This window comes from Pseudopodoces humilis, chromosome 29, assembly GCF_049639895.1.
Source record: "Pseudopodoces humilis isolate 2021_Gansu_Grassland_sample_001 chromosome 29, ASM4963989v1, whole genome shotgun sequence".
In the NCBI taxonomy this organism is placed as follows: Eukaryota; Metazoa; Chordata; class Aves; order Passeriformes; family Paridae; genus Pseudopodoces; species Pseudopodoces humilis.
This window is the reverse complement of record NC_142228.1, coordinates 3,016,446-3,029,846: the sequence shown is the minus strand read 5'-3', so window position 1 is coordinate 3,029,846 and position 13,401 is coordinate 3,016,446. Positions and strand designations below refer to the sequence as shown.

General features: G+C 55.5%; 1 protein-coding gene across 1 annotated transcript; it reads left to right on the top strand.

Annotated features, from left to right (window-relative positions):
- Positions 1-1,021: 1,021 nt before the first annotated feature.
- Positions 1,022-13,225, top strand: EZH1 (enhancer of zeste 1 polycomb repressive complex 2 subunit). The gene is made up of 20 exons (XM_005531477.3): positions 1,022-1,090; positions 1,601-1,721; positions 2,070-2,198; positions 2,484-2,603; positions 3,097-3,217; positions 3,901-4,074; positions 4,948-5,050; positions 5,316-5,479; positions 6,251-6,342; positions 6,909-7,083; positions 7,516-7,712; positions 8,121-8,212; positions 8,752-8,792; positions 9,211-9,336; positions 9,846-10,024; positions 10,521-10,616; positions 10,966-11,047; positions 11,181-11,261; positions 11,777-11,861; positions 11,971-13,225. The coding sequence occupies exons 1-20, from the start codon at positions 1,080-1,082 to the stop codon at positions 12,029-12,031; spliced, it is 2,250 nt and encodes a 749-aa protein (XP_005531534.1). The 5' UTR covers positions 1,022-1,079; the 3' UTR covers positions 12,032-13,225.
- The last annotated feature ends 176 nt before the right edge of the window (positions 13,226-13,401 follow it).

Sequence of the window (13,401 nt, the reverse complement as noted above, 5' to 3'; positions counted from 1 at the left end):
CCACCCCCCTGGGGCCTCCGTGCAGCACCCCCAGCTGCCTCTGCCGCACCCGCGGGAGCAGAGACAGGACCATGCAGAAGAGCACCTGTAGGCCAGGGAGCATCCTCATCCTCCGGACAGCGGGATCCCTGCGCCTGGGCTGGGGCTCCCCGGGCATCAATCCCGGACCGCGGCCCGTCCCAGCACGGTCCGCCCGCTCCCAAATCAACGCCCGGGAAGGTCGGGGGACGCCGGGCGCCCGCCCCACCTGACTCAGCGGAGCTCCCAGATGCTGGCGGCATGCAGGGCTGCGGGAGCGGGCCGGCCCTGCTCGTCACCCGCAGTCACCCTGCCGGAGCCGCGGGGAAGGAGTGCCCCGGGGCAGCCGGCACTCCGCACCGACTACGGACGGACGGGGCCCCGCCGGGGCAGGAGCCAGCTCCGTCCGCTCCCCAGCGCCGGGGCCCCCGGGGCAGGAAAGCTGCCGCCAGCAGCCGCTTCCTGCCCGGCGCCGCCACAGGGAGGCCCGGCGGTGGGGCCAGAGGGACCCGGCACCACCGGGACATCTCGTCGGGGAGCGTGGCCACGCCGGGCAAGGCTGTCCCGGGGCCCGGAGGGCGGTGGAACCGGGCGGGAACGGCGCTGTCCCAGCAAGCGCTTCCCGCGGGACCAGGCCGGGCCCGCAACAGGGGCCGGGGCCGGGAGGGCCCGGGAACACCGAGAATGGGCGGACACGGCAGCGAGCAGCTGCGCTTAACCCGTTCCCTGCAGCCGATCGGGGTGTCCTCCAGGCTAGAACGGGTCCGCTCCACCGGGGCGGGGCAGGCCGTGCGCCCCGGCCCCAACTACACCGGCGGCGGCGACGCGGGCGGGGCCTGGGGATGTGAGGGAGGGGGCCTGAGGCGGGCCCGGGCGGGGACCGGGGCGGGGACCGGAGCCTGAGGCGGGCCGGGGCGGGGACCGGGGCGGGGACCGGAGCCTGAGGCGGGCCGGGGCGGGGACCGGGGCGGGGACCGGAGCCTGAGGCGGGCCGGGGCGGGGACCGGGGCGGGCCGGCGCGCGCGCAGTGTGGCGGGGGCGCGCGGCCCCCCCCTGTCGCGATGGCCGAGCAGTGAGTGCGGGCGGGGCCGGGGGGTCCCGGGGGCAGCGGGTCCCCGTGGTACCGGGGGCAGGGAGTTGCCGGGCTCGGACCCGCTCCCCCGGCCCGGCGGCGCCGCCGGCCTCGGTTCTCTCCGGGTCCGGTTCTCGGGCGCGGGGGGCGCTCGGGCCCGGCCGGAGCGGCAGGAAGGGCGGCTGGAGTGGACCCGCGGCTCTCCGGAGCCGTGTCCCGGGGGAGGGCGGGGACCCCAGCAACCCCCGGGCTCACGTGCTGCCGCGGGGGCTCGGGGGACAGGAGCGAGCGGTTCTGGTCAGCAGAACCTCGCTGCTGTCCCGGGCCTGTCCGTGCGCTTCGGCTGTGGCTGTTCCGCAGTCAGGAGCACTGCAGAGCGGCGCCGTTATTTTGCTTGGTTTAAGTCTATGATGCATAGAGTGTTCTTTCCATTCACGGGGGTGTTTTTCTAATATCACTTCTTTCGGGGTTGAGTTCTCTATTATTAATATTCTTTCTGTACTGTTTCAGAAAAATGGAAATTACCACTCCTCCGACATCCAAGTGTATCATGTACTGGAAAAGGAAAGTAAAGTCCGAGTACATGCGTCTGCGGCAGCTCAAGAGGTTCCAGGCAAACATGGGAGCAAAGGTACAGCCACAGCAAGGACTGGGCTGAGATGCCCCAAAAAGGCTTCATTTCAGCTCATAGTGTCTGAGTGGTGCCAGAGGGTGTCAGCAAGGTGAATTGCTAAATTGTGCTTGACTTGCGAGCTGGATCAACAGGAAGAGATGCCACTTGTCCTCGTGCTCTGTCTTGAGCCATGTGGGCAGCAGCTGTCACACACGTGAGGCCATTGAACAAGCACTGGTGTAACTGCAGCAAGAGAGCTCATTTCCAGTTGGTTTTTACAGGATCTCCCTGCTGAACCCTTTCAGTGCTGTGGGAGGTCTCAGTGGGTTTCCTTAAAAGTCTGAGAGCTCCTTTCTCTCCTTTCAGGCTCTCTTTGTGGCCAATTTTGCGAAGGTTCATGAAAAGACTCAAATCCTTAATGAAGACTGGAAGAAGCTTCGCGTGCAGCCGGTGCAGCTGATGAAGCCAGTCAGTGGGCACCCGTTCCTGAAACAGGTGTGCAGAGGAAAAGGGGGAGCAACAGCAAGTGGGGACTGGAACCAGGACTCTGTGGGGATGTGGATGAGTTTTAGTCTGTATTGTCCTAGGTCAGTGTCAGGCCATGCCTCACGCTTCTGGAATGCAGAAATGGACAAAAAAGTACCCCCAAGGCTTTTTCCTGTGATGGAGTCCACAGAGTGGATGTGGGGCTTCTGTGTTTGTTCTGAATTCAGTTTTCCTCAGGCTATGGCAGCCTCCCAGGGTGGTTCCTCACTGACCTTCTCTGTGCTTGTATTCCAGTGCACTGTTGAGAGCATTTTCCCAGGATTTTCAAGCCAGACACTGTACATGAGGACTCTGAACACAGTGGCACTGGTGCCCATCATGTACTCCTGGTCCCCTCTTCAGCAGAATTTCATGGTATGTGGGAAGTGCCGGGTCTCAGTGAGGTCAGTGTCTGACTGTTGCACAGTTTCCCAGCTGTGGTTCTTCGTCCCACTTGTTTCAGGCAACATCTGCTTGAGAGATGATGGAAAGTGATGCTTTAGTTGCTTGTTTTGTAGAGTCCCACAAGCCAGCCTTGTATTCACGCTACCCAGCTATTCTCCTTTACACGTGACTTCTTGACAGAGTCACCATTGTTTCACAGGATTTGAGAACTAAATATATTTCTGGGGGGATTTTGTTTGTTTGTGTTTTTTCCTAATATTTTTATTTCCCTTTATATGAAGAGTTTTATTTCTTAGGCAGGTCCTTTCGTTTCTTTCTGGGTTACAGTGGGATAGCACTGATGTGTCAGTGATGAGACATCTGAACCTTTGCTCTGTTTCTGAGGGACCAGAAAAGCCTTGGGCACAGCCCCGTTGGGGTCAGCAAACACTGCTTTTCTGAGTTGTGTTTGATCTCTCTTCAGGTGGAGGATGAAACAGTTCTGTGCAATATCCCTTACATGGGCGACGAGGTGAAGGAGGAAGATGAAACTTTCATTGAAGAGCTTATTAATAACTATGATGGGAAAGTTCATGGAGAGGAAGGTAACCTGGGAGCAGCCAGCTCTGTCCACTCCAGGCCAGGTTGGATGGGGCTTGGAGCAACCTGGTCTAGTGGCCTGTCCATGGCAGGGGTGGAACAAGATGAGCTTTAAGATCCCCTCCAACCCAAACCTTGCTATGGTTCTGTAATTCAGTTTCTTGCAAATAACATATCCAAGTAGTTCAGAAGTCAAAAGGTGGCAGCAGCAACCAGCTTTTCTGTGGGAGCTCTCAGAGCAGGGAAAGAGGATGGTGCTTGTTGTTGTCCTTTGCAAGGGCACATTCCTGCCTTTCAGTATCTCACTCTGTTTTAAATGCCTGGAGTGCTCTGGAGCCAGCCCTCCTGTGTACAGGGATTCACAGGTGTCCTCTGGGATGCTGAAAATGTGCTAGAGAGGAGTAGCTCAGCAACCCTGTTCTGCTTGTTGCCTTAGCCAAGAGTTTAATCAATGAAAAGCGCTGCCTGCCCCATCATAAAATTGCTCAGCGGGGAGGAAGACAGGGAAAACTGGTGTGGCCTGTCCCCAGATTGCTGAAAACTATACACCACTACTGACTCTAGAGCTAAAATCCCATCTACCCAAAAAACCAGAAAGGCTCTGGTGGATAGCAGAGCACGTTGGTTTGTGGTTTGCCATGGCGAGAAATGAGAAAGATGGTGGCACTCCCACTTGTGTGTGTTTCAGAAATGATCTCAGGGTCAGTCCTCATCAGTGATGCTGTGTTCCTGGAGCTAGTGAATGCTCTGAATCAGTACTCAGATGAGGAAGAGGAAGGACACAATGATTCTGAGGTGAAACAGGAGGATGGAAAAGAGGAGCTTCCAGTGACAAGGAAAAGAAAGCGAACTGCAGTGGAAGGTGGGTTTGGCCCCCAGAGAAGTGGGGATTATGTTGGTCGTGTTTCTGTCCTGCCCGGCCTGAGCACTGGGCATGGCTCTCCTGCCATCACTGGGTTGCTAATGTGTTGCCAAGAGCAGTTCCAGCTTGATAAGTTCTGTGGCAGAAGGGAAATGGTCTGTTCTCACTGTCTGCTGTGGACAGGAGAAGAAATCACCATCTGAAAGTGTGGTGAAAAGTAATTCATATGAGTCATCTGAAAACCCACTTCCTGGTGAGATTAGCAGAGCTGGGTGTTATGTGAGAGGCTGCGGGATGTTTTCAAGGGCTGGTCTGGCAAGCACCTCTCAGGGAGGTGTGGGTGGGTCTGTTTCTGTGGGAGGCAGGGAGATGGACATTTTCAAATCCCTTCCCGACCTGCTTTCCATGTATTAGTCTTCCTCTTCCCTCTCCTGTGCCACCTGAAGCTCTTGTTGCCTAGAGGAAGTTCTGGTTTGTGGGATTTTCATGTGTCCTCGATGACCTTCTGAATGCTGCTGGGTAATTTTGTCGTTGTCCCTGATCTGTAGTGATGCGGGTGGCATAAACACCAACACTTTCCTGGATGTAGAAAAGCGCTGTCTGCAAGTTCTGCCCTGGCAGAAATAAATAGTAATAGTGCTTAGGAAAAGATGGTGCTTCCATCAGTACATTGTGCTGCACTGAAAGTGGCCTAGGCACTGCTTCTGGAAATACCTCAGCCTGGTTGCAGGACACAAGGTTTATCTGTTTTGCATTGGATTACATTTCTGTCTTAAAATACAATCCTGAGCATCTCTGGAATTGCTCTGTGCAAGAAGGAAAGACCCATCCACATCAGCTTGACTGAAGAATTGTGTCTCCTCTTCTTTGTAGGTAACAAGAAGTGTTCCAAGAAGAGGTTCCCCAATGACATGATATTCACTGCTATTTCTTCCATGTTTCCTGAGTATGGCTTCCCAGAGGATATGAAAGAAAGGTAGAAAACCCCTGCACTGGTTGTCTATTCCCTTTCTCAGCAATAGCTGAGATCTTTGTTTCAGAAGCCTGCACTGTGGGCTGGCTGGGCCACAAAGCTCAGTGCCTGCAGGCTGTGTGAGCAGAGTGTGTTTTGAGTGTTAAAAACTGCAGTTTGGCCTGCAGGTAGCTGGGCCAGAGTCCGATGGGCCCGGATGGTGATGCAGGCATGTAAAGCTGTCACAAATGGGGAAAGCACATCCCTGGGTGTTTGTGTTTGTCAACAGGTACCGGGAGCTCACGGAGGTGTCAGACCCCAACGTGCTGCCGCCGCAGTGCACTCCCAACATCGACGGGCCGTGCGCCAAGTCGGTGCAGCGGGAGCAGTCCCTGCACTCCTTCCACACCCTCTTCTGCCGCCGCTGCTTCAAATACGACTGCTTTCTGCATCGTAAGTGCCATCTCAGCCGGACGCTTCCCTAGAGCCCTTTCTCCTCAGTTTTCCTCTGCACACCTTGCTTAGTCCGTGCTGGAGTCTCTGGAGGGTGGTGCCTCATGAGTTTGCAGTGGGGCCTTAGGAGCTGACAGGTGCCCAGAAGCATTTTGTACAGATGGCTCCGCTCTTTGCTCCCACGGATGGCAGACCGACGTGCGTGGCCGTCCCCTCTCCACGCTCAGCACGCCGCGTCCGAGCTCCCGGCAGTTTGTGCAGTAGTCCTGCCGCCACCAGACTTTGCTCTTGCTTTGCAGAAGCTCGTCAGTGAAAGGCGTGAATGTTTCACTGCCAAAGTCTGGACATGCCCCTGTGTTTTGTTGCCTCCCTGGAACTTACAGCTTCGTCTTAGTCATGTTCCTGCGGTTGGTCCTGCCAAAGCCTTTTGGATACTGATTAGCTGCTGGACCTGCTGTTCTCCAGGTCTAAGGGCTTCTTTGGGAAGTCACAGGACTTTTTCCAGTGAATTATTTATTAAAATATATAATATTAATATGACGTGGTCTTTTTGTTTCAGTGTGAAAGCTGATCCTTCTCCTTTGGCCTCTCCTTCCCAAGCTGCCTGGTCCCTGTTGTGGGTTGGAGCAGGGTTACCCTGCAGGTCTGGTCGCCTCAGGCCCTGCTGCCAGGGGAACCCTCAGGCACACAGGCTTCTGCTTCCTGTCCCTTGCAGAGTGGGAGGAGACTCTTGGAGAATGCTAATAGTAAAGATAACTGTTACTTTTTCAGCTTTTCATGCTACTCCTAATGTGTACAAACGAAAGAATAGAGAGACCAAGATTGAGCCAGATCCTTGCGGCGCAGACTGTTTCCTCTGGCTGGTATGTTTCTGTGTCACTGCTTTAGAAAGCATGAGAGAAGTGCCCTGGCCAGCTCTGCTCTGCAGAGCTCTGTGGATCTTTTTCACAACTTGGATGATTTTTTCAGAATTAATTCTGGTCCTTGTTGGATTCAGAGGAGCATGAATGCAAATGCAGACCTTAGCAGATGCCTATTATAGCAGATCTCCAACAAAGACTAATTCCAGAGCTGGCAGATGGGAAATTGTGTGACAGGTGATTTCTCTGGATTCAGTGCAGTGTTAGAGAAATTAAGCCCATGTTAAAAAGGAGCAGAGCGAGAAGCCAGGAGCATCCAGAGGAGTGGGCTGGGGATTCAGGCCCAGGGAGCCTCTGCTGATGGGCAGTGATGACACAGGGAACAAAATGGGAACCTGCAACACAAGCAGCTGGCAGGGTTTGGCACTTGCTGAAGGGACCACATGTGGCCAGCCTCTTCCACCTGCTCTTGGTGGTGGCAGGACAGGGCTTGTCCCAGGGCCTGTGGAAAAGCCTTCCTGCATTCCCTGGTCATCTGCCACCTGTCTTGTCTTCTGCTCTGCTTGCAGGAAGGAGCCAAGGAGTTTGCTGCACTGCACAACCCCCGATCCAAGTGCTCAGGCCGTCGCCGCCGGCGGCACCACGTGGTGGGCGCATCCTGCTCCAACACCCCGGCTGTCACTGAGACCAGGGAGGGCGACAGCGACCGGGACACAGGCAACGAGTGGGCCTCTAGCTCCTCGGGTATGGTGCCAGTCCTGAGACAACCCTCTCCTCTCTGTGTGGGCAGTGAGGGCAGGCAGCTCCTCGCAGCTGGAGTTCTCCCAGGCTCCCCTCTGCTTCCTGCACAGCTGGACAATCTGGAGTTAGCAGTCAGTGTTCCCAACAAACCTGAGGGACACCAGCCCTGCCCTTGCTGCTGTGGGATTCACTGGGAAGGGATTCCCAGGAAGGAGGAATGTTGCTAGGCAAAGCAAGAGCTTTGCTGGGACCTGCAAAGCCCAGAGCAAGCCCTTGGCTCCTGAGCACTGTGCCTGGCCAGAAGCAGAAGTGTGGGGCTGAGAGTGCAGCGCAGGGTTGCAGGGCACTATGGGGGGACCACTTCACCCCAAAATCACCATGGCCAAGTGCCTTCTTCCGGAGTGTGTTTGGTTTAACATCTGCCTTTCCTGCCAGAGGCCAACTCTCGCTGCCAAACTCCAACTAAGCAGAAGCTGAGCCCGGCCTCTTCCCAGCTGTTTGCGGTGGAGACGCCGCAGGAGCCCGTGGAGTGGACAGGAGCTGAGGAGTCACTCTTCCGTGTCTTCCATGGCACCTACTTCAACAACTTCTGCTCAATCGCCAGGCTGCTGGGGACAAAGACCTGCAAGCAGGTGGGTGCCCAGAGCAGGCAATGCAGCAGCAAGAGAGGGGCCAGGGCCAGAGCCACTGCCTGTTGGTTTAATTTCTATGCCACAGACCTCCCTGAGGAAGGTGGCACATCAATGCTTTTGGAGTTCAGGGTGTTACTGTGCAGCAGTGCTGCTGTTGGCAGAGTGAGCCCTGTGTGTTGGTATTGTGGGTTCCCTCCCATGTGCAGTGTCACAGCCTGGTGTACAAGCACTGGTTTTCCAGGCAGGAGAAGGCAGTGTGCCATAGGCAGGAAAACGGGGCAGAGCTGCTGCTCTCTGGGCCCATGCCTGGGAGCCTTGCTGTGCTTACTCACATTGTCCTTGTGCTTTTGATAAAACAACTTAAATGCACTGAACTTGTTTCTTCTTTTTGCTTGTGTTCTTCGGTAGGTCTTTCAGTTTGCAGTGAAGGAATCACTTATAACGAAACTGCCAACAAATGAGTTAATGAATCCATCCCAGAAGAAGAAAAGGAAGCACAGGCAAGTGTTGGACAAGCTTGTTTTGTTCTTAAAATGCAACCAGATCCGCTGCTTTTTGTGCCAACGCATTCCTGGTAATCCCCATCTGGCTCCCATCTGTGCGCACGTCCTGCTGTCACATGGGGCTGCTGGTGCTGCTGCTGGGCGCTGGCCCTGGCCCAGCTCCAGGGCTGCTGCTCTGCCTGGGGGCTCAGTGGCCCTGCAGCCCCAGGCTCAGCTCGAGGATAGGGCAGCACTGGCTGCTGGTCCTGGTGCCACTTCCCTCACAGCAGCCTCAGCCTCAGCTCCCTGACTTGTAACCCACTTTGTATGTTGATCCCAATGTGTCCAGTATTATTTTGGCTCTGGTATTTGGCTTAAAGAGCTTCTGCTGCAGCTGCATCACTCTCATCTCTCTCCACTTTATGGTGGCTGCTGATCATTAATGCATGAATCTGCCAGGCCCATCTCTGCTGTGCTGGCTGCTGGTGCTGAGCAGCGCTGGCCAGCTCTCCCTGATGGCAAATGCATCCCCTCAACCTTCTCTGCTCCTTTTGCAGGCTGTGGGCTGCACACTGCAGGAAGATCCAGCTGAAGAAAGGTAGTGTTGGCTGTGGCTGTGTCCTGGGAGGTTTGTGAGGGTTGAGTTCTCCAGCTCTGACTGCCACAGTGAGATGGCCATGTCCCAGTCGCCAGCCTGGCAGGTTCAGCAGCGTGGAGGGGGGTGCCTGCCCCTGGCCAGGCTCCTTGGGGTGCTGAGGGCATCATGGCTGTCCCAGTATCCACTGCATGTGCAGCAGGGTTTGCTGCAGCCAGGGGAGGCTGAGGGCTGGTGTGCAGCCCTGCTGTGGACTGGGCTGTGGTCAGTGAGCACAGCCAAGTGTGCCTGTGGGAGCTGAGTGCTGCCAGCCTCCCTGCCCAGTGCAGGCAGATGGGCAGCTTGCACCTTCTTGGCTCCAGAGCCCTGCCCTTGCTGCAACATGCAGCTTCCAATCTTGGCATATCTCTTCTTGTTCCAGATAATTCACCAACCCAGGTGTACAACTACCAGCCCTGTGACCACCCCGAGCATCCCTGTGACAGCTCCTGCCCTTGCATCATGACTCAGAATTTCTGTGAGAAGTTCTGCCAGTGCAACCCTGACTGTAAGAAGAGGTCAAGGACTATTGGGCAGGAAGGCAGCCAGCTCTCCTGGCACAGAGCACAGGGAGGGTGCATAGCTGGGGCTTGCTACTTTATTCCTGCACTCACTGCTCTGCCCATCCACAGCAGTTCTGTTAGCAGCCTGCTAAAGTCCAAAAGGAAATGGTTCTATGCTGCCACGCAGCTGTTGGCAGCTGAGAGACACTCCTGTTAGTGCTCATCCCTGTGTCTGTATTCTGTGGGTGCTGCTGCTGGTCTCCTGTGAGCAGGATGTGCCTCAGGCAGTTTGGGTGGGCAGTTGGGTCACTGCTCTGCCATGTTTGTTTTTCCTGTCTGGGCTTCCATTCCCAGCTCTGCAAGGGAGAAAACAGCCAGACTTTATTCTGTCCCTGCCCAAAGCCTGCCAGGGCAAGATCTGGCTGGGGAGGAGCAGTTGGGGCAGAGACCCTGCATGGTCCCTGTGTTCTCTGCCAAACTTCACACGGCAAACCCATGGTCTGTGTTGCTACAGGTCAGAACCGCTTCCCAGGCTGCCGCTGTAAGACCCAGTGCAACACCAAGCAGTGCCCCTGCTACCTGGCTGTGCGGGAGTGTGACCCAGACCTCTGCCTCACCTGTGGCGCTTCAGAGCACTGGGACTGCAAGGTGGTCTCCTGCAAGAACTGCAGCATCCAGCGAGGCCTCAAAAAGGTATTGACAGCAGTGTGGCAGGGGCTGCCTCAGGGCAGAGCTGACACACTGCTGCTGCTGCTGCTGTGGATGGGGAGCAATTTCCCTGCAGCTGCTGGAGTGCCAGAGTCTGGAAAAGAAGCTGCTCTGCCCTGGGCCTCTGTAGCACTTACTCTGGCGTAGGGATTGTGGATTTGAAAATCAGGAGATGGGAGTTACGTGAGGAATGGTGAGAGCAAGGGAGTGTATGAAGTGACTAGAGAAAGATTTAGTCTTGAATTCTGCTGGTCAGAGCAAGGAATTGCACATTAAAAAAAAGGGAAATTCAGAGAAAGTTGCAAATTAGTGTGTGTCAGGTCCTGTGCAGCTCCATGTAATGGTGTAAGTCTGTGTGGAGCTGTGTGTCACCATAACAAGGGGATGCTGGATGGACACTGGCTCCCCTCTGCCCCCATGATCTGTTTGCTGTGGTGCTGTATCTGCCAGCTGTGCTCATTTTCTTTCATTTTGGTTCCAGCATTTGTTGCTGGCCCCATCAGACGTGGCTGGCTGGGGGACTTTCATCAAGGAGGCTGTGCAGAAGAACGAGTTCATCTCTGAGTACTGCGGGGAGGTCAGTGCTGCTGGCCAGGCACACGGGGACTGCGTGTGGTGGGAGAGCTTCCTTTGACTGTGGGGTCAGCTGCCTTCCCTGGCTTGGCTGTGCCCATGGGCTCTCTCTGACCAGGCCTGGAGATGGAGCCTTGTGCTATCTGGGGACACATTTCAGTACCTCTGGCCCTCCACTGTGGAGGGGTGTGCTGTGTGTGTGCTGCTGCCTGAGAGCCCTGCTCTGGCCTCTGCCCCATCCCCGGGAACCCTGACAAGTTCCTTCCCGTGAGGTGGGAGGGAGAGCAGGAGGCAGGCGAGCACTTGGCTCAGCCCTCAGCTACTGAGTCTCTCAAGGTGATCTCCCTCCACAGCTCATTTCACAGGATGAGGCTGACAGGCGAGGAAAGGTCTACGACAAGTACATGTCCAGCTTCCTCTTCAACCTCAACAATGGTAACTTCCTGAGGTTGCCAGGGGTGGAGAGGCCAGGGCTGCTGGCCAGGTGGGCAGTCTCAGCCTACCTCTTCCCTGGGTGACAGGCCTGGCTTTACACCATGGTTTCTTTTTTTTTTTTCTTTTTAAATAGATTTTGTTGTTGACGCTACTCGCAAAGGAAATAAAATCCGCTTTGCCAACCACTCGGTGAACCCCAATTGCTATGCGAAAGGTGAGGTCCCCCTGCCCAGCTGGGCCAGGCAGGCCATGGTGCTGCAAGAGCTCCAGCCCAAGCTGGGGCTGCACATCTGATGTTGTATCTCTGATGTTGTCTATCTCTGGTGTATCTCTGATGTTGTATATCTCTGTTTATCTCTGATGTTGTATATCTCTGGTGTATCTCTGATGTTGTGTATCTCTGGTGTATCTCTGATGTTGTATATCTCTGTTTATCTCTGATGTTGTATATCTCTGGTGTATCTCTGATGTTGTGTATCTCTGGTGTCTCTGATGTTGTATATCTCTGGTGTATCTCTGATGTTGTGTATCTCTGGTGTATCTCTGATGTTGTGTATCTCTGCTGTATCTCTGATGTTGTATATCTCTGCTGTATCTCTGATGTTGTGTATCTCTGCTGTATCTCTGATGTTGTATATCTCTGCTGTATCTCTGATGTTGTGTATCTCTGGTGTCTCTGATGTTGTGTATCTCTGGTGTATCTCTGATGTTGTGTACCTCTGGTTGCAGTTGTGATGGTGAACGGAGACCACCGGATTGGTATCTTTGCCAAGAGAGCCATCCAGGCAGGAGAGGAGCTCTTCTTTGACTACAGGTACCTTGGCCAGTGGGGACCTTGGGCTGCAGGGTTGACCCCACCCTCTGGGCAGGTTTGTGGGGAGCATGGGAGGTCATTGCTGCAGCCACGACTTCCTGTCCTGTAGGTACAGCCAGGCAGATGCCCTGAAGTATGTCGGCATAGAGAGGGAGACGGACATCATCTGAGCTCCGGGGTGGTTCTGGCACACCTTGCTGCTGCACCTTGTAAGCAATGCCATGTTTGCTTCACGCTGACATGACTGCTGCTGTTCCTGCTGCTGTGTGTGTCACAAGTGCTACTTTCCATCCAGACACCAGAGAGACTTGGGGCAGGCGTGTAAGCAGCCCCTGGGCCATGGCTGTCCCAGGGTGGTATCCCCTCTGCCCCAGCTGGCTGGGAAACGGGAACTGCCCAGCTGTGGCTGGAGTGGCACCAAGGGATGCCTGGGGATGGGAGAGCAGCACTATGCAACATGATACTTTGAGTAGGGGTGCCACTGAGCTGGGTAGAGGATGATGTTACAGTCACTGCCTGTTCTGACCCAGGGGAGGCTTCTCAGAAACTTTCCTTGGGCTTTGTGACCCCCTGGCCCTGGGAACAAAGGGGAAATATTCTCTGGCAGGGTGAGGTTTAGCCTTGGCACCCCATGCAAAAAGGAAAGAAAAAAGCACTTTAAACTAATTCTCAGCTGGTGACTGGGCCCTGTATTTTGAGGTGGAGGGATTGCAGGCATCCCAGGTGTCCTGCATCCGTCAGTACCTTTGCTGGGATGTTGCTCCAGCCCTGGGACAGGGCAGGCTGGATGGGACCTGGGGTGACCTGAAGGTTGAGGCTGTCCCCTGAGAGCCACATATGCCACCAGCCTCCTGCCTGGCCTGGTGCTGGGCTGTGTTCCCCATGTCCAGGGCTGGGTTCCCAGGATGACATGAGGAGCCTGGCTGAGCCCTGACCTGGCTCCAAGGCCCCAGCCTGCTCCCAGCTGTTTAGTCCAGGAACACACAGAGGTGCTGGGTTTGCTTGGGAGCCAAGCCCTCCCTGGCCCAGCCCTCACCATGCTTTCCCAGTCCCCTGCCATGGCAGGCCAGGCTGTCTGTTTGTCCTTCCCATTGTCCATGATGGGCCCCTGGAGCTTGGAGGTGTTTAGGTCTGTCTGGAGCAGTGCTTGTATCCCAGCACCTGCCTGAGCCTTGCTCCCTGCCACCTCCATCCGCCCAGCTCCTGCCAGCCCTGCTCTTGCCTAAGCGTCTTCTGCCACTTTGGCCATATCTGCACTATGCCAGGCTTGTGTCTGTGGTTTGTTGACGGTGAATAATGATAATAATAATGCACTTTAAATAACATGGCTTGTAGCCTTTGTCATAATAAAGTGGTAGCAAAGACCCTCCCCTGCTTGCTGGCCTCTGTTACCCTGGGCCTGTCCCCAAACTGTCCCCTGCCTGCTGGGCTCAGCCTGGCTGTCCCCGATGTGGCTCCCAGGGTCCAGGGGGAATCACGAGTGCCCCGGTGCTGCCAGCTGCCTGAATCACACTGGCTCAGGGTGGGAAGGGGGCAGAGG

What these genes read in the sequence shown, in the direction of transcription:
- EZH1 (XM_005531477.3), top strand. An exon ending in AAAGCGAACTGCAGTGGAAG is followed by an intron (nt 4,075 to 4,947) that starts GTGGGTTTGGCC and finishes TCTTCTTTGTAG; the next exon opens with GTAACAAGAAGTGTTCCAAG. An exon ending in GAAGATCCAGCTGAAGAAAG is followed by an intron (nt 8,793 to 9,210) that starts GTAGTGTTGGCT and finishes TTCTTGTTCCAG; the next exon opens with ATAATTCACCAACCCAGGTG.